We start from the raw sequence: 26,858 nt of genomic DNA on the forward strand, positions 1-26,858 counted from the left end.
CTATAAAATCTGTAATTAAAAAGTTAGCTTAAAGCTTGCAACAAAAAGCTGATAGTTAAAATCTCTACCTTAATTTTCTATATAATGCTATATATGTCATTGAGATTCAACTCATGCTTAGAAAAATAGATCTGCTACAGCATACTATAAATGTAACTTGGATCCAACATTTGTTTAGTAAAATAGATGTTTTCTAAATAGCAACCGTGTTGTTGCCTCCATCTTGCTGATGACCTTGTCAGGATGGAAGCAACCATGTGGCTGGCAGCCATCTTCACTAAGGTTAAAAGAGAGTACATACCTTGTCACTCCACCATCCACCACCACGTTAATTAAAATGACCATGTAGTAAAAGCCGACTAAGATAGTAGTGAAACAAATGCTTCTTAGACCTGCTGAGCCCTCTGCTTATTGCGTCTCCTTTTTAGACTAAGGAGCCAACAGCAAGTCTCCAAGATGTTTTGAATTAGATGGATATTGGTACGATAATGGAGAGAGCTGAAATTTATGCAGGGCAGCAGGAGCAAAGTGACTATGCTTTACAGAGTCTATGCCTTACCAGAAACAAGAGCTCTGGGAAGAGGGACCTGAAGATGAGCCTTTGCTGTTCTTCTCACTAATGCTCTGATTTGGGGCCGGGGAGGGAGGGAGAGAAAGAGAGAAACAGAGAGAGAGAGAGACGAGAGAGAGAGAGAGAGAGAGAGAGAGAGAGAGAGAGAGAGAGAGAGAGAGAGAGAGAGCGCATGTGTGTGTTTTAGTGTTTATTGCTATGTGCCTTATCTTATGAAATGAAATGTCATGCATCTTTTTGAGACAAAAATGTAGAACTGAAATTGCAAAGTGACAGAGTAAAACGCTAATGGGATACAAAGTCCAACCACATGAGCCTTTTGTACATATTTACATTTTATCTCATGTACTGCTTGAAAACTAAAAGAAAAAAAAAAAAGAAAAGAAATGAGTGGAATTCTTTTGAAAGCCGGTATGCTTCTCCTACCTCTGCCCCTGAATAAACAACCACCCCAGAATTTGCGCCTTTGCAAAGCACAAAAGGAGAACAAAACACCCAGTGTTAGTCATTAGTTTTTCAGTAATAAATGTCTGATTTAACTTTTTCTTTAACCACTTTCTATTTTAGTACTCCCTGGCAAATTACGTAAGAACCATAATTGGGCGAGCTGCAATCTCTGGGCAGGGAAATCACTTGGAAGAAGGCAGATACGTTACAAAAGCAGCGGCTCGGAACAGCTCAGTGTTCTGCCAGTACGACGGGGCTCCGATGACAGGCAGATACCCCAGGGTGCTATAGTGATTTGAGGAAAGCTTCCATAAGACACAAACATATTCCTGAGGGAAACAACGTAGGAGGGCTCCACACTTCTGGTTTGGACTTTTTAGATCGTACTTCAGAAGTAACTGACTACAGATTCTCTCTTCGTGGGATATATTATGAATGATTTTGACATTTTGATTTGTGCAGGTTCAGGCCAGTTGCATTATTCACCACAGGATAATCCTGGTAATTTCTTAAACTAGCAATTTGAGACTTTTCTGGTGTGTACAGTGTCAGGATGGCTCTCAGGAGCTCCCTTGCTCCTCCTCACTTGATTAGTGTAGGCAGCTGTTTTGCCTTAGGCCGTTAGATAGTAAATAACCACCCAAACTACTATTAGCTCTTGGGTTTGTTTAATGAGTGCAGTCTTTCTATGCCCTTAGGCCATCTCACCAGGCCGGTGTTCTGACATCGAAACTGGCAGCTGCAAAGACACCAAGCAAGGGGCTATTCTTTGCTTACATTTGGGCCCCTTACCCTCCTTTGAGCTATGCCTACATCCTTTCCTTAACTCTCTGACCTAGCTGTCTTGAGCAAACCCTATTCACCTGATCAGTCTAGCCACAGTCAGCTGACACTCCTGAATATTTCCACCCAATCTGTGGTATAGTTCTTATTTCTGTCTTACTCATGGAGGGTGCCAGGCTGTTTGGATTCCATCCTGGGAAGTCACTGTGTTGAAAGGCAATATGGTGGTTCAGTGGTCCAGTGACATACACCTTTAATTCCAGCACTTGCAAGGCTGAGGCAGGTGAATCTAGGAGTTCCAGGACAGCTTGGTCTACAGAACGAGTTCCAGGACAGCCAGGGACACACAGCGAAGCCCTGATTTGAATGCCCCTCCTCCAAAAAAAAAAAAGGAAAAGGAAAGAAAAGAAGGGAAACTACAGTGGCAGAATGAGTATCAGACCAACATTTGAGAACTTAACTGTGTTACCAACATCTGATTTGGGGCAAGTCATTTACCCTCTCTTACTTTTTGCTTTCTGTGATGATGTGGACTGTGAAGAGCCATGGTTCACACCTTCTCTGTGTTTGATACAGTAAAAGGATGAGCGTGTGAACCTGATAAGCACACTCACTGCTGAAATATGCCAGGCACTGTTACAGCTGGAAGGACTCGTAACAGAGACTTAAAAGTTCTTGGAGAAGATGGCTCTTAACCTGGGTCTTTAACTCCACTGACAAGTCATCCAAGAAATGGCAGGCATGGGTGGGTGGAGAGCGGTTTGTATCTGGGTAAGCGTGGATATAGACATACCTTGTGCAAGGGCTTAAACATGGTTTAGCGTGACCTGTACACAGTATGTGTGCATGTGCTGTGTTACCAGTCAGATAGACATCTAGTTTTCTTAATTATTTTATGGACTCAATTTATTCATAGTGAATTTTGGAAGCAAATAATATAATGTGGGAATATGCATTTTCTATCTATATAATAGTGCAATAGCGTTTTACATGAAAATAAGTAGTAAAAATAAACTATAATCAAAAGATTATAGGCTGTTGAAGACCCTACCTAGTCTTAAAAGAACTTCGCAGGTGATGGGAAGCAAGGCTTGCAAGGTTCCCGTGATGTGGAGAGTGAGCCAGGAGAGTGACTCAGGTCTAGTCATTTCCATTTATTGAGTGCCAGCCACAGCTGAAGTTTGTAGACATTCCTTAATTTAATGTCAGTCCTAGCCACAGCTGAAGTTTGTAGACATTCCTTAATTTAATGTCCACATCATCCTTTGGTTTCTCTGATCATCATTTTCATGGAGGAGGAAGTTGCATTCAAGGTAGAACTTCTTATAGAGTCAAAGGTGAGACTTGAGCAGAAAGCTTTCTGCCAAGCTGGCAATCACTTTCTCCATCCAACTCTGGGAACCATGGGGCTCTAAGCTTGTGCTGGGTAGGAACACGCCTTTGAATGGCCGTGGGTCCTGCCTGCAGGCTCGGGGAGCTGTGCCTGGCCAGCAGTGTTAACCATGAAATGGAACATATGGTAGGAAATTAGAGCAGAAAGCAACTCTACTCAAAAGAAAAGGGGTGACAGGATGTGAGTCAATGCAGATTCTGGGGGAGATACAGAAAAACGGTTGAGACTATCTTTTTGAGCAAAATGTCCTTTCTGTGTGGACCCACCAAGAGGCTATGTTTCTGATGCCTTGTTCTCAGATTCTGCAAGCTGGTGAACTCTAAAAATAAATTTTTAGTATTTGTAAGCAACTCAACTTATGATGTTTTGTTGTAGTTCGGATACTAAATACTATAAGATTAAGAGGTATTAAAATAAAACAAGCTTCATTAACAGGTTCTTTCTGAAATATAGTCAGGGACTCAGTACTTTAGTCTGACATAGGCTTTGCCCAACATAGGCTGTGGATACAAGAACTATGAGGCATAGTAAGCCTTCTTCTGGAAAACATTCACCAGGGGAGGAAGATGGGTAAACAATACACAGATGAGGAGAGAGTTTTACTCAAAGGAAAATAAAAAGAATTCTTTCTATTAAGTCCACCTGATTCAGTGAGGAGTAGGATGTAGGAATGAATGGCAGGCATGCTACCCTGTACACGGCACACCAGTCTGGATATGTTGGTAACTAGGAGAAAAGCATCGCATGACATCTCTATGCGCCTCCTCTCTTACATTCGCATTTGGCTTATTATGAAAACAGTGTTGCCATGTCTGCACTCGCGCCAGGCACCACAGCTCCGTCCGTGCCATCCTAATCACTTGAAATATGCTCTGCAGCTTCGGGATCTGTTCAGAGCGCAGAATGATCCTGGGATGACTAAGCTTTTTCGGGATTGCATGCTCACAGGGTGACTTCACTGCCAAGCTCATCTATAGTGGTTTTCCAAATTTCTGTGGTTTGTACTTGCTTTTGTTGTTTGCTGGTATGGAGCCAATCTCCCCAAACACCAAACATGTAAAATGTGTCCTTGTAGTGTCTTATTCCTCGAGATAAACTTCAGGGAATGTTTTTGAGTGTTACTTCAGCTATCTGAGGGGCTTCTCTGGGAAGCCAATGGGAGACTTGGGGTGAGAGACTTGCAGAGAGCAGGAGACAGGCTCTCGTAACTTGTGTCCTGATAATACCACTTTTTGCTTCAAGATCTTTTCCACCCTGATTGCTTTTGCTGCTGCTGCTGCCAGCACCCGGTGGAGCTGTGTCCTGGGCTCATGAAAACATTTTTTTTTCTTCTCACTATAGCCTCAAGTCTGAGAGAGGTGATAGCTGTGCATAATTGTAGTGGATCGTCATGGGGGTGGGAAGAGGGTTTCCCCCCATCAGAACCGAAGAACCAGTGTAATTGAGCACCTTTTGTTCAGGTACAAAGTTGACCTGTCAGAAAGAGACACTGGTGAACCGGTGCTGAGCACTCTGATCAGCTCACCCTTCCTTCCTTCTGTGTCATTTGCACAAACAGTAACCTTTAAAGCTAGACCTGAGCAGCAGTTTTGAGCACAGAAAGTGTCAATGTATTTTAAATTAGGGAATCATGTCGGGTTATGGAACTCCACTGAAAGATTAGTGGTGAAAGAATCTCATATTTGGCAAAGTTATGATGTACGTAAAGCCTGAAGAGGAATGTGGTGAAGTAATTTTAGTGAAAAACAAACAAATGTGAAAAAGACAACAAACTGTTGTCTGTTTAGTGTAAGAAATTGTTTAGTCACCAATTCTATACACTAGGTCTATTGTCATAGCTAGTAGATTTTGAAGATTTATAATAAAAATATTAACATTATTTGGTGTAAATATACAGCATAGATATTTTAAAAGTTGTCATGACAATGATGAGTATCAGTTCAGTATATAAAAACAAGATTAATTTTTATATATTTGTGGGCATTTTAGGATCTAAGAGGAATAATTGTAGTATTTTTGTTATATAAATATAAGTGGACTTATCAAAATGTTGTCACTTTTTGATTTTCTTTAGTTTTTTATATCCATGAATAAAAACCATGCCCCTTAAAGCTCACCATATGTATTTCTCTCTCTCTCTATATATATATAGATATACATAGACATATATATGTATGTGTGTATATATACACACATACCTTTTATATAATTTCAGATGTATGCAAATCAAAGAAGTCCATGAAATGCATGGATAATTCACTCACTCTTGACACTCCACATTTCTTGTTGAAATGAATTGTGTGGAGCATTACTCTGCCTCCCCTGCACTCTATTGTTGGTGCTGTGGAAGGGCCAGACGTGACAGACAAACTGAAATGTAGAAGCACTTCTAATTATTCCATTACAGTTTGGAACACTATGTGGATTAACTTCCAGGGTTAATAGCTGACATCTTGGAACATTTGTTTTCCCTTTACGGAACTCAAGAAAGCTTATAACTCTTCATTTAGTGTTGACCTGTTCTTGGTAGAACCATTTGTGGTTTTATTGTGAGATGAGCATGGGGAATGCACTTGGTAGGGATGGGTATCATCCTAGCACGGTGTCTAGGAGCACCAGCTCAGCGAGTAGACAGGGGTCTGCTGGGTTCAGTGGTGTATATATGTGCAGTCCGCATATACCATGTGTGCTCAGCAAATGTAAAAGAACCTGTAAAATAACTGCGATGCAGGGGCATTAAATAATCAACGTTTATTATGTGCTTAGCATAGTGCTTAACACAGGAGCATCATGTAAGCGTTATTATTCCTTTATTGTGATAAGATATGTGTTTTGGTTTTAAATCAATGCTTTAAGGAGAGGAAGATGTAAGAAGGAGGTTTTGTTTATACATGGCCCAGGAGGTAGCATGTGTCTGCAAGCAGCTAGGCTAGTAAGCCTTCTAAAAGATGGTTGTGAGTAGCTGCGTGTATTTCACCTAAGTTTACCCACTTTTTATCTGTGCCACATTATAATCCACCTAGTTACGACACAGGGATGAGTTGTGTACTGTTTGTGAGGTACTTTCTGTTCTGTGGCTGGAAAACATGCCCTACAAACACACCACCAAAGATTATTATGTAAACATTGGTCTTTTAGATTACTAGCTGGCTTGATTTGAAACGCATAAAATGGCACAAGTGTCCCAGCCATAGTTCAGAAGTCTGAGCGTCACTGTGCTGAAAAATAACTGAAGCAATTGAAAAGAATAATATAGATGTAGTGATCTGCCATTTCCAGTTCTATGCTGCTATGAAAAAAGCAGCCAGCACATGTTGGACTGTTTAATGGCACTGACACCTATCAAATGTCACTGGACTTCACAAGGTCAGAGAGACTCCACTTTGGTTCAGGGGTGCAGACCGAATCCATCTTGGGATCCCACAAGGGCTCTGGAATCAGGAACATCGATGGTGCTGGAAAAGACGTCATGACATTAATGTCTGTAGCGTAGGGTCCACGGGTATAAGGGAAGGAAAGCTGTTTCTTTGTGTTCCTTGCCATCAGAGGCAGCGCTAAGTAGGTCTGGATTTCTGGCGACGACCGTACAGGTGCCGCTCTCGCAGTTGCGTGTGTGTGTGTGTGTGTGTGTGTGTGACCTCTCACAAACAAAAGCTGCTGGAGGGAGACATGATATTTTGGTCACAAGAATGTCTTTGATTTGCTGCCTTTTCCCTTTCTCCCCCTACCCCTCAGGCAGCCAACCCAAAGCTCCTGCATTCAGAACACGGAGCAGAGGTATAGAGTTTCACTTCTGTCCTCTCCAGGGTGATTAATGCACTTGCGCAAGGCCAGCTCCCGAGCACTCTGGGAAAGCCACAGTATCCCACTGAGGTAGAGCGCCTCGATACTGCGTCAGCAAGGAGGGTATTTTGGGATATTGTAAATGTCACTATTGGTTTTAATATACAAGAATCTTCATCATCAAACCTTAGGAATGTTCTACAAGACAGCGTCTAGAACCGCTATTGAGTTCTGAAAATGACTCTTTAAATACCTAAAACTGTTAACTAAATTTCCCATTTGTGACCCAGTTAGAGAGTGGTGAGGAGGGAGTTTAGTGTGTAGTAAATGGAGCCGGTGTTCTTTTAAGTAATGATAAATTATAAAGTCAACAGGCTGTGTGTGATGCGTGTAATAAGAGCTTTTCAGGGTGCCAGAAAAGAGGAACGCCTAAATTCCCAGCGCTTTCTGTTTTGGCTGGATACATATTCCGTATCTATGATAAACTAATTGTAAGAAATTAGGACATAATGTATTTCTTACTAGCCTGTGGTAAAAATATTAACTTTTAGACTTTTTTAAATAGAAACCTGAAAGAAAAATAGATAAATATTGAAACTCATTTTCTCATAAATTACAAGTTTTTAAAATTTGCAGCTGTTAGTAGTTGATTAAATTAGAAGGAATAACTGGTCAACCACCTGCTCCTTTTTCTTTGAATTTCTCAGTACAAACTTAGTACTTTATGTTTGAGAAAATTTCCAGATTAACTTCCTCCATTTAAAATGGTGAAATATTTAAGGTACATATAGCTAATTTTAGATTATCACCTATTGTTTTATATATGTGTGTATATACACACACACACAGAGAGAATTGATAGACTGAAGTCTTTATCCCAGGGTATGTTTGTAAATGAGGATCTTAAGGCTAGAACTAAGAACATGAAGCCACAAGACTAGAACTCTCATCTAACAGGGTCAGAGTCCTTATAACAAGAAATACCACAGAGCTTATAGTAGTAGTGTCTCTGTCTCCTTCCCTCCCTCTCTCCCCCTTTTCATCCTTTGTTCCCTTCGTCCCTTCCTCTCTCCGTCCCCCTCTTTCTATACACACTGAGAGAGGTGATTTGAATCCAAAGACACGGTGCCCATGAAGAGAGTTCTGATTGAAAACTGGATAGGATACACCTTCATCGTAAATTTTTAGCTTCTAAAACTGAAAAAATTAATGTCTGTTTGAATGACTGTAGTAGTTTTGTTATGGCATCCCTAGCAGACCAATAGAGTGTCCATTATATTTCACCGGTTATAAATCAGTGGTTCTTTCTCAACTGGCAATCATCCCAATGACAGCCACTGCTTGTTCCTACCTAGGCATGATAGTGTTACAGGGAGTTGGTACCACAACATTTATATATGGCCCTAGTTGCCAATAATGGTGAGGTTGGAAAACATAGAATGTCTTTTTAGGGTGCAGGTTCTCTTGCAAACCAATATAAATCCTCCATGGGAGCAAGTATGTTTTAAGAAATACTACTTTATAAACTACACTACAGTCTGTTTTAGCTGCATCATCAACAAAATGATTCCTAGCATTAATTAAATGCACAACCATCTTTTAAAAGAAGACAAATGGAAGGATTTATATATTAGTGTTGGGATGTTTGGACTAAATACAGTTTTCTTAAAGTAAATCATATAGACTGTTGTAAATTTCCTACCACTAAAACTAGAAATTAAAATTGTAATATATGTTAGGGGCTGGAGCAATGTCTCCATAGTTAAGGACACTTCTGTTCTTGCAGAGAGTCCAGGTTCGATTCTCAGTTCCTGCATGATCACTCAAAATCATTTGTAACTCCAGTTCCAGGGGATCTGATGCCCAATTTGGGTCTCCATGTCCCCAGGCACACACAGTGCACATATGTACATGTAGGCAAACAAAATAAATATCAAACTATGTTAAGGTCACATAATATATTTTGAATAGCATAGAAGAATAACTAGACAATGTGGTCAGTTCACAAGAAAACATTTCATGGAAGGGAGAAATCTTAGTGACCAGTGCCATTAATAATCTTATTTTGGGAAAATATGGACCAGCTGTGGGGGGGGGGGGCGAGAAACTAGCAAGAAGTTTCAGTAGGCAGCTACTTGCTTTCACAGTCAGATTTCTGGCCAAGATCTATGCAATAAATATCTCCAGAAAGTGCTTCAAAAAAAAAAAAAAAAGTCTCTGTCTCTGATTTCACAAAGGAAATACTAGTTTTGTTTTAACCGTTGAAATAAACGATTCTAGTTTAAGGAGCCTTACTAGAAACTCGGTGTTGCCAAAGGAAGCTGGAAAAGACTTGTGAGGGGTATATAATTTGTTCATTGCCTCCCTATTCTAGTGTCTACCCAGATCTGACTGGGTAATTTCGTCCCACCCGTCCTTAGTATTTGGCAGCAAGACAGTACATGTTTTTAGACTCTGACTACATAATCATAGGAATCCTTTCATTTCAGGTTAATGAAAAACAATCAAAATGTAATTTTGACCTTTTTTCCTGTATTATTAAATTATTATACCTTCTAACTAAAGTGCTGTTTTATTTTTCATCATTTAGCAGGTTTTTAAAATAAATATTAGAAATCACTCAGGCACAGCATTTGCATTTTTCTGCATTCCCATCTCTTGGTTTAATGTTTTATCCTTTCTGTCCTGTTGGTTGCCAGGGACTCACCATAGTCTCCATCTTCTCTCTTCGTGGACACGAATCATGATTCCCATCCAATCACTTTGTGAATTCACTATGTTTACATACCCATACAATTATTTTTAAATGTGTAGTACGGAGTTGTAAGGTTGAAGCGTGAGCCATTTATTTGTTCTGAGGACTAAACACTTTGCTCAAACAAAATTTCACTTCTTTTCGTCACAAAGTTGATTATAATTTTTCAAGCTAATTGAGCTTGTCCTTAAATTCGGGTGGAATGAATTTTAATATCGTAACTCGGAAGTGTGATGTTCTCGGTCACCATTGCTGACTTCATTCAGTTTAATGGCGATCTGAAAGTAAGACTGCCCTGGAATCAACAAATGCAAAACACAAAAATCCCACCCGAACAAATGGGTTAGAATGGAGTTTTTCTTCTGGGGATGGTTAAGGAAGCAAAGCCTGTCCATTATTGATGACTGGGTTCTGTGCCTGTTTATTTTCAGGACTTTTTAAAGCTGTAGTGTTTGAGTGAACCACTTTGTTCTTACTTGAAGGTTTTAAGGAAAGTAGAGACAATATTCAGAGTTATTGACGGCGCAATATCCAGTTATGTAGAAAGCCGGCCTGAGCTCTTCTCAGCTTCCCTTATCACAGAGGCACAGCGCCTGCTGTGGTTATTCTGACAAGAAGACATGGCCACATAGAGTTCACCGATTCCACGAACTCACCCAACCGAATAGCAAAGCCGCTGTTTAAAGCAATCATTGTACAGTTACGACATAGGTGCAAGTGCACGTGTCTGTGAAGCCTGATGCAAATACACTCCAAGGGCGGCAAGGCACGCATGAGGACCTGAGTTCAAATTGTCAGCACTGCATGAAAAGCTGGCCAAGGCTGTGCTTACCTGGAATCCCAGTGCTGGGAGGGAGCAAAGGAGAATGCTCAACTACCTGGCCAGCCAGTCTAGCCGGTCGGTGTCCTCCAGATTCAGTGAGAGACACTGTCTCAAAGGATAAAGAACAATTAGTGTGCAGACTGGGCACCTGCTTGTGCACACACGCATACACACACACACCACGAGCACACCACATGCACATATGGACACATGCACGCACACACACGCACACCACATATAACACACACACACATGTCTGTTTTTATGTTACTAAATCCTAGTAACCCAATTTAATATGTGCTGAGGTGACATCTAAATGACTGAGAATAGTAACTCCAACATGAATCTCCAGATGTGAGCTTTACAGGCTGTACAAATTTGATTTTAGACTTGTTGAGTGTATTGTCTTTTTCTACAGTTTAGGGTGCCAAGTACAAATGCAAGGAATGTGTGCATATATCTCCTGACCTCCCAAATCACCTTACAGACTGCCTGCTGTGTGTGTGTGTGTGTGTGTGTGTGTGTGTGTGTGTGTGTGTGTGTATTTAAAGGCTTAAATTATTTTCTGGTCTCTGAATAAAAGCATTCGGTCAGCATAGCTCAGAATAAAGAGTTGGTGTTAAATTTGGTTTGTATTTAATAACATTCATTAGCACTAGGATATACTGCTATTAGCGTTACCTGAATTCTCAAAGGAAGTTATGCTGCTGGTGGATTTTAGTTGTTTTGTGGTTTTGGACATTTAGGTAATGCTCTAGCATGGGATGTTTGTTCTAACTTATTCCTGATCTTTTTATTTGTGGAACTTCAGTCATTCAGTAGTATAGTCAGCACTCAACCTATTTTAAACCCCCTAAAAATCAAAGTTTATGAAATATCCTTTGCGTGGATTACTGTTACTTTTTCTGTGCCTATCAAAGCAAATTCCTATGGCTTTGCATAAGATGTCTTCTGTAGTATCTTCTGTTATGTCAGAACCATCAAAGTGTTTATGCAAATTCACATTGCTGGACCCAACTTGTGGTCACAGGCACTAGAGGTAAGCTTCCCTCATGCTCTAACCCCAGTCAGCACGTTGGTTTGCCATCTTGAACTTGGGTGGATGCCTTACTTCAGCTGCCATTTCTCTGTGTGGAATGAATAGGCATCTTCTCAAGTCTCCCCAGGAATTGTCGCAGGACAGATAAGACGAGTAGGAACATCATGTTTAAAATATACCCACAGCTTTTGGAAAGTTAGGGACCAAAACAAATTAAGCAACAGGTAAGAAGTGTATTCAGGTGATGCCTCTCCCCCTGATTAGTTATCTTAAGCACAGAAAGGAGGCCATGCGCCTGTCTGCACTTCGAAATTTCAAGACGAATGGGTCTGCAAATGGCTCAGCAGGTAGAGGTGCTTGCTGTCAAGCCTGGCAACCCAAGTTTTATCCCAGAACTTCTGAGATGGAAGGACAGAAGTGACTCTCACAAGTGGGTTCTTCGGTCTCTATCAGCATGCTGTGGAATATAATACATATTATTTTTAAAACTTTGAAAGGACACACTGATGCAAAACTTATAACCAGGACATAAAATTCTTTTCCATGATTTCAGTCAAGGCTGTGTTCGTAGGTAGAAGGGCTGGCTTGGTGATGCGTGGTACGGGAAGGCACTAGAAAGGAGCACGAGACAAGCAACTGTTAGTATCTACAAGTTCAACGCCAGGCTTTGTTTGTGCTATTTATGGGAATAAATACAGAAACTGACCAGTGAACTGACTGCACCTGAGTTATCTGGGTAGACATGACCTTTTTTCTATACTTCAGTTCAGTTTTAGCAAAGGAAAAGAGGTGGAGACACTGGGAGCCAGAAGTCCTGTTTTGTATACAATTCTGTGGAGCTATCGAGAGCCATAACTAGCAGATAATGTAAAAAGGCATCTCCTGGCAATGTTGTGTTTTGCTCCCGTTTGATATGGCATTAGGTTGTGTGGGGTTGACGTGTTTCTAAGCATGCTGTGCTGAACAGAGAGCTCACGAATTAAAGGACTTAATGTCTCCGGCCATTTGCCTAGCTAATGACTTTAGAAACTAGGGTTTGGGCATTAGATGTATAAATTGAGGATATGACTGCTCCAAGATGTGGTTGAAGGGGAGATTTTTACTGTAGATATGAGGGAGGGTACAGCCAGAGGCATCTGGAAGGGTCCAGAGCAGGGAGAGAAAGTAGTAGATTTAACATGGCCAGCAGACTGGACTTGGCCATAGTGGGGATGGGGAGTGAGAGAGGATTGACTGAACAGGAGACAAGAAAAAGTGGTAAGAGAGAGGAGGCTGAGAGGAAGAGAGAGAGAGAGAGAGAGAGAGAGAGAGAGAGAGAGAGAGAGAGAGAGAGAGAGAGAAGAGCAGGAACAAAGAGGGTGCCTAACCAAAATGGCAGGGTTATATGGGAATAAGAAGCTGAGGAAGGGAAGCCCATGGCTGGGGAGGTTCAGGATAGGGGCTGAGAGAAGCCACAGGTAGTTGTGCAGTGAGAGCCTGGAGGCCAGCACTCCTTTCGGTATGCAGATAGGTGGCCATGTGTCCCTTCTGACAGTGCTGAAGACTGGCTCTTTTGGTAGAGGGAAATAGGGACCAGGGTTTAAAGGAGTGGGATTTCCTTTGGACCGGAGAAAGACTAAGGAAGCTATAGACTGTTCACAACCTTAAACACTCAGTATAGAGACTTGTCCTAAAAACTCTTAAAGGAGAAGAACCTAAATAGAGTATTTGACTTAGAATTGTGGCATAAGCATCAAGTTTTCACAGTTAGTTTATGCAAAGTCAAGTTAAACAGAATTTACTTTTCTATAGATTAAAAAAGGGTAAAGAAGGTTATTGACAGCTTAATCTTAGTGATATCTTCTTAACAAACAAGGAGTTCTGAGGAGATGCACTGATGAAAAAGTTGTCGAAGTAGTTGTGGAGATGTATTTGTCAATATGGTTAAAGCACTTCCCACAGTATAGCATATTATAATCTTTAATAAATGCTTCTGATGATTCTTGCCAGGGTAAATGCATACTTACAGTTATTAAGCTTTAGTGATTTATTTTGGTTTTATTTTTCATTGTCAGTTCTTTGCAGGGTGAGCATCTCTGCCTCTGATTATTTTCATAGTGTGAGGTCATGGGTCAGTGTTATCTTTGAAGGGCAGAAGGCTCATTTCTCACAAGTATTTGATTATCTGTAAATCTCCATTGCTGTGAGAAAATGGTAGTTCTCTTGTCAGCCATAAAATCCGTAATGCATGAGACTTGTGAAAGTTCAGTAGCAGTTTCCATTTTATTTGTTCTGGGTTCATTTGGAGGCATTTCCTGAAGAAGCAGTGTTCTTTGAGTCCTCTAGGCTGATTTGCTTGAATTCAGTATACGTAAAATAGCAATGATAAGCCAGCATCAGTCTCTCCACGATTTCATGATGTTGAGAAAGAAGACCTTGTGGCCAGCATTCAGAACTTTTTAGTTGATAGTCACAGTCACTGCTTTAGATTTAACTTTGTAATTATAGACTTTTAAAATGGAAACAGTAACACTGACATTATGTTGAAGGAACTTCCTTCAGCTTTTGAAATTTTCAAATGTCTTAACTTCTCGTTTTGATAATACATTTGTGATTGGGTTTATTACTTTTTCATAACGTGTAATAAAATGGTGTGAATGATAACTTTTATGAAAAAGTCATAGCTATAGATGACTTATTTGCATATCATTTCTACAGTTCACTAGTTTTCTGTTTCACAACGGTGCTTGCTTCTTTCATCTTTCAGGGTCGTTGCTCCAGGGAGAACTGCAAATATCTTCACCCACCCCCACACTTAAAAACGCAGTTGGAGATTAATGGACGAAATAACTTGATTCAGCAGAAGAACATGGCCATGTTGGCCCAGCAGATGCAGCTAGCCAATGCCATGATGCCTGGTGCCCCATTACAGCCCGTGGTGAGCACGCTTTCATCCTTATCCCTGTCTGTGTGGCCAAGTGCTCCATGTCTGTGCAGAGGCAGCGACTGTATGTGAACACGGGCAGCAGTGGTCATTGCCTAGTATTTTCACCCCGTGGAGTTACTTAGCTTTGTGCCAAAGGTCTTTGGCAATTTAAAGGCTAGCATTGCTTCCCCTAACACTCTTTTCAAAATTAATCATTTAACTTGCAGGTGTTAGCCTGGTATTTGTTAAAATAGTCATCAAAGTCAGCTTAGGTAAGATATATTCTCTATTGCCTTTAAAGGTAATAATGATGCTTTATTTAAAAACAAAAGTAGATATATAATAGTTGTTGGTTTTGAGGCTCTTTCTCCCTTTCATCCCTCATTGAAGAGAATCCCTGTCATTTTTCTTTCTCCAAAAAGAGACTTTGTGAAAACCTTAACTTGAAATTACTTTGTATTCACAAAGGCTAGGCAAATTTTCACCATGGTGAGTCATAACCACAGGCTTGGAAGCCTTTCCAAAGAGAACTAATCCAAGACAGAACTCCAAGGGCCTTTGAAAATAGCTAGATTTGATAAGCTACGAGTGATCATAGATATTTAATATTTTCCTAACCGTGTGCATGGGTAACTTGCTTATGAACACACATTCCTTTCTAAATGTTTAGATTGATGATGTGCATGTGGTAAATGAATTTAATAATCTTATTTATGTCATAGTTATTGTTTGCTTGAAATGGTGTTATGTTAATTATTGTACAGAAATCCTAAATTGCTTACGCATGTGATGAAATTTGTAGTGATCAGAGTATATCTGACAGTAATTTATCACTAACGTATTATTAACTTATTATAAGGTCATGAAAACACGTTTTTCTAGTTTGTTAATTGTAGCATGCGTGCTAACTGATTTTTTTTCCTAATACATTTTAACACCTGAACTCAATGTAATTATTATTCTCTCTTAGAACTTAATGCAACAGTCATTCCAAAAAAGAGGGGGGGATTGCATTTCGAGGTGGGAGGGATCCCCATATTACACCGGCAGTGATACCAATTATCAGTACTGTACAGTCGAGGTGAGAGAATATTATAATTAATTCTCTATCATTTTAATCTGATTTTTATTTTATTACATTATTGGGGGCTCAGTTAAAATGTGATCTCTTTATTTTTATGACATCTCCTAATTTTATATGTCTGTATGGTGATACATAAATATTTTAAATTTGTTAAAAATGTTTTGTATAATCCATCATTCTCTCTTCCAGAAAAATATAGGACAAAAAAATCTTTCTTGAGCTTGGTTCTCATGTATGGTTTCAAAGATCTGGGGCAGTTTCTGCTTTAGGGTATAAGGTTACTTCTGACTGATATGAGGTCCTTTTTTCCACTTAAACTTGTAAATCATATTTACTGTTGTTCTGTGCTCTCTGTGACCTAGAACACCACTGAGATGGGCAAGCTAAGTCTGGGATGGAAGAGGCTATGCCCACCATGGCTCTGAGATGCTTTCTGTGATGTCTCAGGCCATGTCCTGACCTTGTCCTTAAAGTCTTACTCTCCTGGCTGATCCAAGGTCATATATGCTTAGCTCTGGGACAAACTCCAAAGACCTCTATTCTCTGAAATGCTAGTGACATATGTGTTTACATAGTCACTAAATCATAGATTTCTGAAACCATCAGATTTATGGTACTTTTGTTAGAAAGTTTTCTGCTTAGATAAAGTCATTGTCTGTATTAGTTATAAGCACAGGCCTTATGTTAATTTCTCCTCACATCATAATATTTCAGTGAAAATTACCCTTTGCAAAAGTATTGTGAAACCATAGATGAAAAGTCTCTGTTCAGGATGGTGTTATTATAATAAGTATTGAAATCATTTTAATTATTCAAATCTAAAGCGTTTTTACTATAATGACTGTAGAGAAGGCTTTAATACAGGAAATTTGCCTTCAACCCCCCCCGAGACTGTTTGATCCCCTTCATAGTCAGCCTTGTTTTGATGAGGATAATAATAATATAGAAAGAAATGGGATGATCGTAACCAACTGGTTTCTGAAATTTTGATTTGGGCTACCTATAGAATACAGCTAAGCTAGAGCTGCCCTGTCACTAACATAAACCGTGGCTCTGAACACACACTGAGGCCTTAACTCTACTTGGTGTTAAATTTTCTAATAAATTATTTTAATTTATTAGAATCATTTTAAATTCATTTTAATTCTTTTATGAATCATTTTAATTCCTTTATAATATATGATCTTTGAAGGTAAATGAGATTATAGCACTTAGTTTCCCAAAGAAAAAAAAAAGCAAAAAGGAAAAACTTTCCGTGTTCCTTCATAAGTGATACATCATGGCTGGAGGTTGGGATGTAATGAGAAACTGGCATACAGTCTAGCTGACCCTGAACTGCCTCTTCCGGATGACACCCTGGAAGCAGCACCTAGTATATGTCTTAGGCTCCAGGATCAGCTCCAAGCTCTCTGAACTGCAGAGAGATCTCTGTAATCAGTGGGTGCTGAGAATTGGACATGAACTCAGGAGTTCCATTAATGTTCCCTCACCCGCTTTACTTGCAACCTGGGTTAGCAGTAACTGCACAGTTTCAGGAAGCAGCTGTTCCTGAGGTCCACACCAGCACCTTGAGACGCATAGCCTGTGTAGGGATCCCCAGGCATTCAGTGACTCTGACATGTATGTGACCAATTCAGAGTTTTCAAATTCAGCTCACGTCTCCAGTGCCATTGTTTCTCTTGTCCCCTTGACTTTGCCACCCTTCCATGTTCCTAGTGTTGCTTAGCAGTAGGGTGCAGAATGTTTTGAAGACATCACTTGTCCTCCTGCAAGGAGCACCTCAAAATCGCCAGTGTTTTCTTGCTTTACTGTCTCGCTTACCCACCGTCATGATAGGAGATAAGGCCAGTTCATCCTATAGTGTCTCTTCATCAGTTACACTGATATATTCTTCAGTCCAGCTGTGCACCAGTGAGTCTGTGAATTCTCAAGCAGCTTGAGATCAGGACCTGAACTCTGAGAACAGTCCTACGTTCGTTTGAAACCTTTTTACTGAAAGAGTCTCAGGCGAGACTGCGCTATTCAAGTGTTTGTTGCAGTAAAACTGGATCAAAGGATACAGCAAAGCAGATAAAGCAAACATCCCTCTTGCTCCTCCCATTCACAAGCCAGCCAGGGAGCAGAGGCCACAACAGCCTTTGTTTTACTCAAGTCACATGCTACCTTCTTAGACAAAGACTTGAGTGTGAATTTATGGATAATTCTTGTTAGCTTTGACCACTGTCTACATTCAAATCTATTGCCCACCAAGACTAGTTCTGTCTCTGGCTACAAAATGGTGCTTCCCTAAAAGCAGTTGCCAATATTAAGGCTTTCCTGAAACTATTTTAAGAGAGCTTTGATTTTCACTGATTGCAAGTTTGACTGAAGCATACACAGGTACACACACACACATTCTACTGAGCATACACAAGTACCCATGCATACATTCTATCGAGCATGCACAGGTACACATGCATACGTTCTAGAAAATATAACGTGTAAAATTTCTGTTCTATAATCTCAGAATAATAAATTTTGCATTATTATATATGACCCTTTCGTTGTATAGAAACAAATATCATTGCAGTGTTTTAAAATGAACAACCCTGTGTTGTTTGCAGTGGTGCAGAATAGTAATTATAATACTTAAGATGTAGCATTTAATATAAAAATTAAAAAACAGAAAAGTTAAGATTTTAAATAGTTATAAGAAAACAGCTAAACTCTGAAGTGGAAAGTAATATATAATTATATCTCTTAGCATCTTGATATCTATGCTAGAAAATATATCATGTGTTTGGTACTTCCTCTGGCAAAGAAAAGCAATTAGCAAATCTGTAATGGCTGTGTTATACAATAGTCACAGAGGTGGGTGCAATGTCAGTTGCTAGTTGGATACAGAATGACAGGTACAAAACAGGCACCATTTGGGGAGGGGGATCTGCAGCTTGATAGGAACAGCAGAAACACAGTTGGTTTTTAGGGGTCAGAGCTACAATCAAGTGAGAGGGAGTTCTATGAGACAGAGAGTTGTAGTGTGGACTCACTGGAGATACTTAAAGAGGTAGAATTCTGGCCCTGAAGCATATCTAGGAGTTAGGCAGGTGGGCTGGGAGCAGTCAGTGTTGCCTGAAACCCATCCTCAGCAAAAGAGAACCACAAAGGAACTTGTTTCCTTAGAAACCCCATGTCCAATCAGAAATGAAACCTGTTTCTTTAAGTGCCTGGGAATAAAATCACATAGAAGCTTAAAAAAAAAAAAAAAAAAACCTGCTTCTGCTTCCTAGGTACCTTTCCTTGGAATTCAGACAAGGAGGAGTGGCTGAGGAAATCACAGTTTCAAAGACTTCCAGATAATTGTAATTCACACTTGGTCATTATGTGAGAACCAGATTTCAAACCAGATTGAAATTAGACTCAGATGTGTTCACTCCCTGACCTTCCATTCATTCCTTTACAAATGATGGGACACAGCATTTGTGAGCATTTTATTTAGAAAACAGACATAATGATGTCCCCAAGCAAAATGGCAATTCATTCATTCATGGAATGCCTTCTGTAGGCCAGGCATTGCTCTGTGTTTTGGGCACTTAGAAGGGAGCTAAAAGATATCTCCCTACTCTCGCAACTCTCCCCAAAGAAAGTTTAAAGGAAGAAAAGCCTTATATTAGGAAAATATAAGTAAAGCATGCAAGCCACAGATAGGGAATTGCTAGTAATAATCATGTTTATGTAGTTAACTAGGATCGTAATATGAAATTAACTAATGTATTCAGTTATAATGAAGCCTGAATACCTTAATGTAAGCAAAATGTCTCATTTAAAACAAAACAAGTGATATATAAACAGCCCTGCAATTAGTAAAGGTGCAATTTATTTATCTCACTGGAAAATGCCCTGGGAAAAGGCAACCATAAACCAACGTCCTTTATGCGTCCTTGGAACAAATATATCTATTAGTCATTGTTACAGGGATGTACTCAGTATCAGTTACACCAGTTACACAGTTAGACATTATCCAGTTTAGTACTGGAGAGAACGTAAGGGCTACTTCAAATATCAGTGTATCAGTTACCATCTTTGAGATCCTCTGAGCCCTCTGCAGGACAGCTCTGGGAATGCAGGAGTGGCCATGGTCACAAGAGCAATTTCCTGAGGGTTAGTGGCTAACAGTAACCAGCCCCAAACACAAGGTGCTCATGGTTTGTAACAGCTACATTTCATCCATATATTGGTTTTCACTGTATTTTATTTGATGAGATTTAACGAGCCTGAGTTTTATTGGCCTACTGTCGTTGTTTTGTCAAGTCAGAATATATTTCTTCATCCGAATGACTTTATGAATTCAGCCTTTGCCTTAAAGTAATTATTATAGTGTACAATGACATAAACATTTTAGTAACTTTCTGAAATAGGTACTAAATGGGCTTTCTGGAAACCCATTTTAATTCACAGAAATGGAATGCAGAGAGGAAAAATATTAACTAGCTCCCAGTCTTTTGGATCTCTGCTAAATTTCTAATAATTCTTTTATCTAGTTACAGCACTGGTCTGAATGGCTTTGCATGTATTACATCTAACTGTGTGGAAGAGAGTACAGATTTGACTAGTATATTCCTGGACAGATGTTGAAATAAAATGTATGATCACTATGCAGGACTGCCCCTTTCATGGTGCTGACCTGGCCTCCAGGATACAAAGAGGTATCCTGCAGTCAGCTGCTGTTCAAGGAACTGCTGAAAGACAGAAGCCCCTGGGCCCAGTTTTAGATATGGATGATGGTTTTTAATAGTGTAACACATGAAAAGTTTCTTATAGCCTGAGGGTAGCTGCTTTGGATAGGGATAGGTTGGGGGTTGGAGGTGAAGGTCTTGTTTTAGGCGACATCATCTTTCAAGAGCCATGCACCTGTCAAAGTAGCTAAGCTTGGTATTCAGAATCATGTGCTTGGAGGCCTAGGTATTTTAGCTTGAAAATATCACTGTGAGCTACGCTATAAATAAATCCTTTCCAGTGAATCAGAGTACACATTAAATATTCTATTGTTCATAGTCTTCATAGCACAAATGTGTGTGCAGTGCACAGCTATCATGTAGGATGCATGCTCAACCTGATGCAGAAGACTTTTGGGACCTAACACTTTCTTTTATGAAGGAATGTCATTTACACTTTTAGCATACCTGGCTTTTCTCTATTAAATACAGTAGCATCACCGTAGTGTGACAAAGGTATGCAGATATTGCCACATGTCTCCAGGGAGGTAGAATCACCCAAAATGAGAACCACTTTTTGTGTAGAAGGGTCTAAACACTGCTTTATTCCTCTGCATGCACGATGTCATAGCAATATTATGGAAATGACATTTTATTTTGTAATTTGTTTGATTTCATGTTATACTAATAACTTGTATATTCTTTGTTGCGTAAAGTTTTATTGCCAAGCTTTCTGGAGTCTTTCCTATACTCTAGCATCTTATAACTTCTTATCAGAGAGAGGAATTGGCAGCACTTTAATCTAATATCGTCATAGTATAAAACTGTTCAGGAGATCTATTTCTTACTATCAGAACTGTTAAAAATTACCTTTAAGTACAGGTACCATTTTTCCATGAGAGAGAAAGCGAAAGAAAACCTTAGAGATATACATACATACATACATACATACATACACACACAAACATATAGAGAGAATAATTTTTACACAAAGCACTAAATTTTAAAACTTAAATTTATTGAAAATCTATAATCAGTAAAACTGTAAATTGTGTCTTGTTACCCCGGACAAACTCTTAAAATAGATTTCAGCAGACTATTGAAGATTAGATCTATTCTTTGACATTCTGATTTGCATATCAAAAAGTAACATAAGTCTTCATCTGTCGAAGTATTTCCGTCATAAATCCTATGCTGCCAGGTGTAATTCTTGAATAATTCTGTGGCGTGTCCTGGGAAGTGTTCTATTTCTGTCTTCACATGCTAGACTCTTCTCTTTCTAGTGAGGCTTAGTTCATTGCCGAATGCCTCCCAAGGATGTGATGGGCTCATAGGATCTTGACCATTGCTTCTGAGAAACCCACATCAAGTGGCCAGGCCAAATGCTATTTCCTCTTCACCCAAAAGACAGTGTAATCTTTGCCCCTCACAGCTCACAAGATGTGCTAACTGTGCACTGGTCAGGGGACTCAGTGATGCCCCAGGACTCCTGTGCCTGCCTCAGACGATAGGGCTCTTGTATCCTGTTAATACTTGTGAACAGACCTTTCGAGGGTATCTGTAGTTACAAAATGTATATTTCAGAAAAGTTCCTAGGAATGAGTTAGGACAAAGGTGGAGGATGGGTGACGACAAGCAAGTGTCTGCACTGATATATTCAGGACAAAACCCCAGTTTTAGATGCAAATCTTCTGAAACCCTCTGGAAGTTCATCTGCTAGGTTTTAGGAAAAACATGACCTAGCGAATTTCTCTTTTCTAAATTCAGAACAGAATTAAACGGAAGTGAAGGAAGGAAGAATGAGCCACCTATGAAGAATAAATGATAGTTGTATAAAGTAGGGTATCAACTTGGAAGCGAGGCCTGCAATTAAATTTCGCTTTCTATTTTACTTTTCAGCCAATGTTTTCAGTTGCACCAAGCTTAGCCACCAATGCATCAGCAGCCTTTAATCCCTACCTGGGGCCTGTTTCCCCAAGCCTGGTTCCAGCAGAAATCTTGCCTACTGCACCAATGTTGGTCACGGGGAATCCTGGAGTTCCAGTGCCAGCTGCTGCTGCAGCTGCTGCACAGAAGTTAATGCGGACAGATAGACTCGAGGTAAGACCAAGAATTGCATCTGTGTAGTTTCCATGACAGTTCTGAAGTATTATGGCCAGAAATGACTTTAAACGCTGAAAGCAATGATTTTTCTTCAGTATTTGTAGCAATTTGTTAGACTGGAATTCTGCTGTTATGAGTAACGGAATTTTATAAAAGCTACTCTTCCATGTTTAGGCTACTAGGTGAAGACTGGAACTGGGCTTGGGGTGCCTGTTACTTCCCTATGCCATCAGTTTCTTTGAAATATATCACATGTTGCCAGTCATGCACATACCTCAAAGAATTAGAAAGAAAGAAAGCGTTCGGCACTGAACAGTTGCTTCTTGAATGTTTATTGCTGTGGCATTGTAGCAATCAAAAATTAGAAATGATTGATGCCCTCAGGAGCTCACAGACACGGAATGCGCTGGCTACCGTACATGAGACGTCCTAAAACTCACTGCAGATGTTCCCATAAGCTCCGGAATACATCCGTTGAGACAGTAAGGCAGTTCTGTGGAACGTGCCCTTATGAGAGCCTTTTAGAAAAAAAACGTCACTTGGCTGTCATAGTCTTGGGGTGGAACGTGAACAGATGCTCAGGCTTTGCTGTTGCTGACTGAAGAGGAAATTAAAGTTATACATCCAAATCTGAAATTAGCACGCAGAGTTCCAGCATGTCATGAATTAACAGGCTTGATAGACCACAGGAAAATGGCCTCTGAGTAAGGCACAGATCTGCATCCAGCAGCCTTCCCTGCCTGTCTGCATAGAGGGGACTCTGGGCTGAGAAGTCCTGTGTGGACTAATTAAGGAGAAAGCAACAAAGTCAGGCGTACATGAAGGCAGTTGAGCCTAATAACTAGTGAAGTTAGCAGAAGTATAGTAAGTGTTAATATCTTACTTATTCGTTAAAGCTTTGGGGATGTATTAGAAAGAGTATCAGATCACAACATTTTTGTCAGGATGTCCCCCCTGACACAGACATCACTCCTTCTAGCCTTAGAACAACCTGATGGGAAGACACTGATATTACCACTGTTTCCTAGGGAGGTAAGTCGGGGTAGGAAAGAGATGTCATGTTTGGCTTCTCATTACACAAGTGCAGCAGTTCTCTTCTTAATGCTGTCTGCAAGTGCAATACAACAGCATTTGCATCAGCTTTATTCCCCTGGTCTTTGTAAAGCAAACCCAGGATTCTTAATGCATGATTGTTATTGACTAATGGGACTCAAATCGTCTGAGAGAAATGTCAGTATATTAATTATTAATATGTAATAATATTCAAAACACTGAAAGAATGGTCTTAAAAAAAAACTCAGCTACATTTTCAAACTCTATTTTTTTCCCTTAAAATTTTAGGTACTTTTTCGGTAGTTGTATTTTGTGATTTAGTTTTCTTCCTTATGAAGAGCTGCTGTGTTTTGTCATTTGCCTTTGCTACTGCTAGAACAATCTCTCCTTCTGCATACGGGCGTTCCTGATAGCAGTGAGCATGCCATCCCTTCTGTTGCCAGCATCTGAGTCATTGTCACAGTCACAGGGCCTGCAGTGGGAGACATGCATGTGCCTCTGCTCTGCAGTGATTCAGGGCTCTCCCAGCCCCCAGCACCTCCAGAGCTGGAGCACTGGAGGGAGAAAGACATGGAAGGAGTGCCCACAACTCTTTTCTCACAGTTGACACCAGTGATTACTTAGAGATTAAAGTCGTGTTCTACAATAAAATATTTTGATTTTTATTTTCTTCTGAGGTAGCATTGGTCTAAAACAGTTAGGATCTTGGCTTAGTTCTTCTTGCTACATCTTTTCCTCCTTGTCTATAATTGGCACACAATAAAGAGATTTCAAATAACTTAGAAGTACTAGTGTTGACCAGATTGGATACAGAGGTCTGAAGGTGGAAAATACGAGCCCGGTAATCACTGCTTGTAGGGTAGTTAACTGCTTAAGCTTGGTTCGTCACATTGACTTCATTTTGCTTATATGTAAAATTTGAGATTTGCACTGGTTTATTTTATCTTTAATGTCACAGCATATTTAAATCATTCCTTGTCTTTCAACAGCAACCAAAAGAGGTATTAAAACATTTATTTATAAATATGTGTGTGTGTTATATACACATCACAGATACATAGCATTTTTATCAATATGCTCATCCATTCTTTGCTGGATATTTTTACAAAGATTTTATGTTCTGTACTATAAGCTCAGGTTGTAGTTTTCTCTTAAAGTGAGGCCAGTTTGTTAGTCACTAAAAATATGCTCCTAAAATTCTGCTTTGTGGCCTTGGGATCCTTTCTGTAATTCCCAGCATCATTTTAATGCTTAAAGAGTATTTTAAGAAATGATTACAGTTTGTGCAGGTATTAGAAATGGCTAAGACTTAAGGTCATGTATGTGCTTCATTACAAAGCATTGATAATAACAGAAATCATTGATTTAGTCTAAAGAATCATAGTAAGCTTTCATGCTGCAAAATGGATCCACGGATTCATTTATGCTACCGTATCCAGTGGAGAACTATACCAGGTGTCCTTCAAGTTAAAGGTGTGTTCTGGATACCTGTGAAGCCTTTACTTGCTGTTGTCTGTTACCAAGAAAGGACCCTCCTAAGACTAGTACTGCTCATGTAACTTCTACCCTTAAGTAAATGTCAGCTCGCCAACCTGCTATGAATTTAACTAGTCACAGGAAAACACATTCCCTCACAGAGATCTTATTCATGATAGGTGATTAGACATAACAACTTTGAGGAAAAGTTTAAATATTTGTTGACCCTATTTTGGGGGACACATTTAGGTTTTGACCATTCCAATTAGAAAACGTGTTGTCTTGGTTGTGCTATTAGACATGGTGCAGTTTATTTGCCAATTTAACAGAGACTAGGATCACTGGGGGTGGTAGTTTAAATCTGGCACCCTCGTTCATGTAGACTTGCTAGTCTGGTAGTGGGTTTCAGGAATTTTATTCACTCATCAGACAACTGACTAGCCTTCAGAATACTTGTTATATAACTCCCAACTTTGCACCCCTTCAATGTTATTATTCGTGACTCTGAACCGAAGATGCACTTCTAGTGCGCACAGTTTTATACAGACTGCTAAGTTGCAGTGAGCATTGCTCGCAGTATACTGAAGGACTTTAGACACAGTTACAGGAAAGCAGTTCCTACCACACAGTAGTAACCAAACACACCTCGGGGGCTGCATAGTTCAAAGACTTATTAAGACATTTCTTTGGATATTTTTTTTCTGGCTATTTTTTATCCTGTTGACTATTTAAGGTTTGTAATTATCCTACAGAAGTTTTGTTAGAAATGGGATTTAGAATGGTTTTGGTGAGCATTGCAGTTGAAGTGCTGCTTTTTCTACGTTATCCATTTCCTGTTACACTGTGTAGACCAACCTGGCCTCCGGTATCAGCTCTGCTTTGATGTTCACAGAGTAAGAAACTCTGTGCTCAGTTTTGAGTGAATCCTATTTTGTGTATGGCTTAGTATATCTCATCATTTTAATTTAGGTTTGAGAAACATTTATCAATACCCCAAATTTTTTTTACCAACAAATTTTGTTTCTACATATTCATGTTAGAAAATTAGGAAATTAGCCAAAATGCCTATTGTTGTATTTCCTTTGCAAAATCGTTTGTAATATGAAAATGATGGAAATTACCTATATATCCACTTAAGAGTCACCCATAATCTGTGCACTATTTAATATCTGATGTGCAATCAGAAATGATGATTTGGACCTCACATAGGAAGATGAAAATGTTGACGCTGTTATGGCTTTGTTTTCTGAAAAAGGTACCAAGTTGTCTCTAAACTGTGATCATCCTCATATTAAAATGTGTGCAAACAGGAAATTACACAGAAGGAAAATGGAGTCAGAATATTGCTCGGATATTTTTTTATTTAATTTTGTCTTCTCTGCTGCTAATTTGCTGTTAAATTTTATAAGTTCTCATCCTGTTTTGGAATATGAGATTAAATCTGTTGCAAATTTTGTCAACTTTAGTTTACCAAGATAAACTACATCTCAATGTTTTGTTTTAATGAGGTTGGTAAACCTAGTCAGAAGTTTTCTTCAATTTTCAGAGAAAGGAACAAACCAAACCCATATTCAGCAGTCATTGCTAGACCCCATTTTACTGGTGGTGACTGTTAGGAGGAAATGTGTTTGAAAGTTGTCCCCATTCAGTGCCCAGCATTCAAGAGTTTGTCTATCTGCCAAACCTTCCCCACCGGCTCTCAGCAGCCCAACTCTCACAAGGTTTCTCCTTCACTGTTCCCCTGAACAGCAAACTAACATGAGGGTAGCAGTTTGTGTGTTCTTCCACGTCCATCCCCATCCAGTTCAGAACAAAACACTGGGAAAATATATGTAAGTCCAAAATGCAGCAAAAAAGGAAACTTTCATTTTCAAAACTTTAAAATTTACTGTAAAACTCTGCTTTTTTCTCTGATTAAGCATTTGTACAACTCTCCCTGCTTGCATTCC

The 26,858-nt window shown here is 39.6% G+C and overlaps 1 protein-coding gene across 24 annotated transcripts in view; it reads left to right on the plus strand.

The window, feature by feature from the left end:
• Mbnl1 (muscleblind like splicing regulator 1) overlaps positions 1-26,858 on the plus strand; it is a 172,599-nt gene that overhangs the window by 125,692 nt on the left and 20,049 nt on the right. For all 24 annotated transcript variants that reach the window (XR_007592757.1, XM_050147550.1, XM_050147535.1 and 21 more), the window contains 2 exons: positions 14,341-14,511; positions 22,177-22,377. Coding sequence is in view for 23 of the 24 variants with exons in the window: in XM_050147535.1 (XP_050003492.1) it covers positions 14,341-14,511; positions 22,177-22,377 (372 nt within the window). In the remaining variant the exon portion in view is untranslated. The remainder of the gene's footprint in view (positions 1-14,340; positions 14,512-22,176; positions 22,378-26,858) is intronic.

The sequence above is a fragment of the Alexandromys fortis genome, unplaced genomic scaffold (genome assembly GCF_014885135.2).
Source record: "Alexandromys fortis isolate MF-2015 unplaced genomic scaffold, M_Fortis_MF-2015_v1.1 scaffold_53, whole genome shotgun sequence".
Taxonomy (NCBI): Eukaryota; Metazoa; Chordata; class Mammalia; order Rodentia; family Cricetidae; genus Alexandromys; species Alexandromys fortis.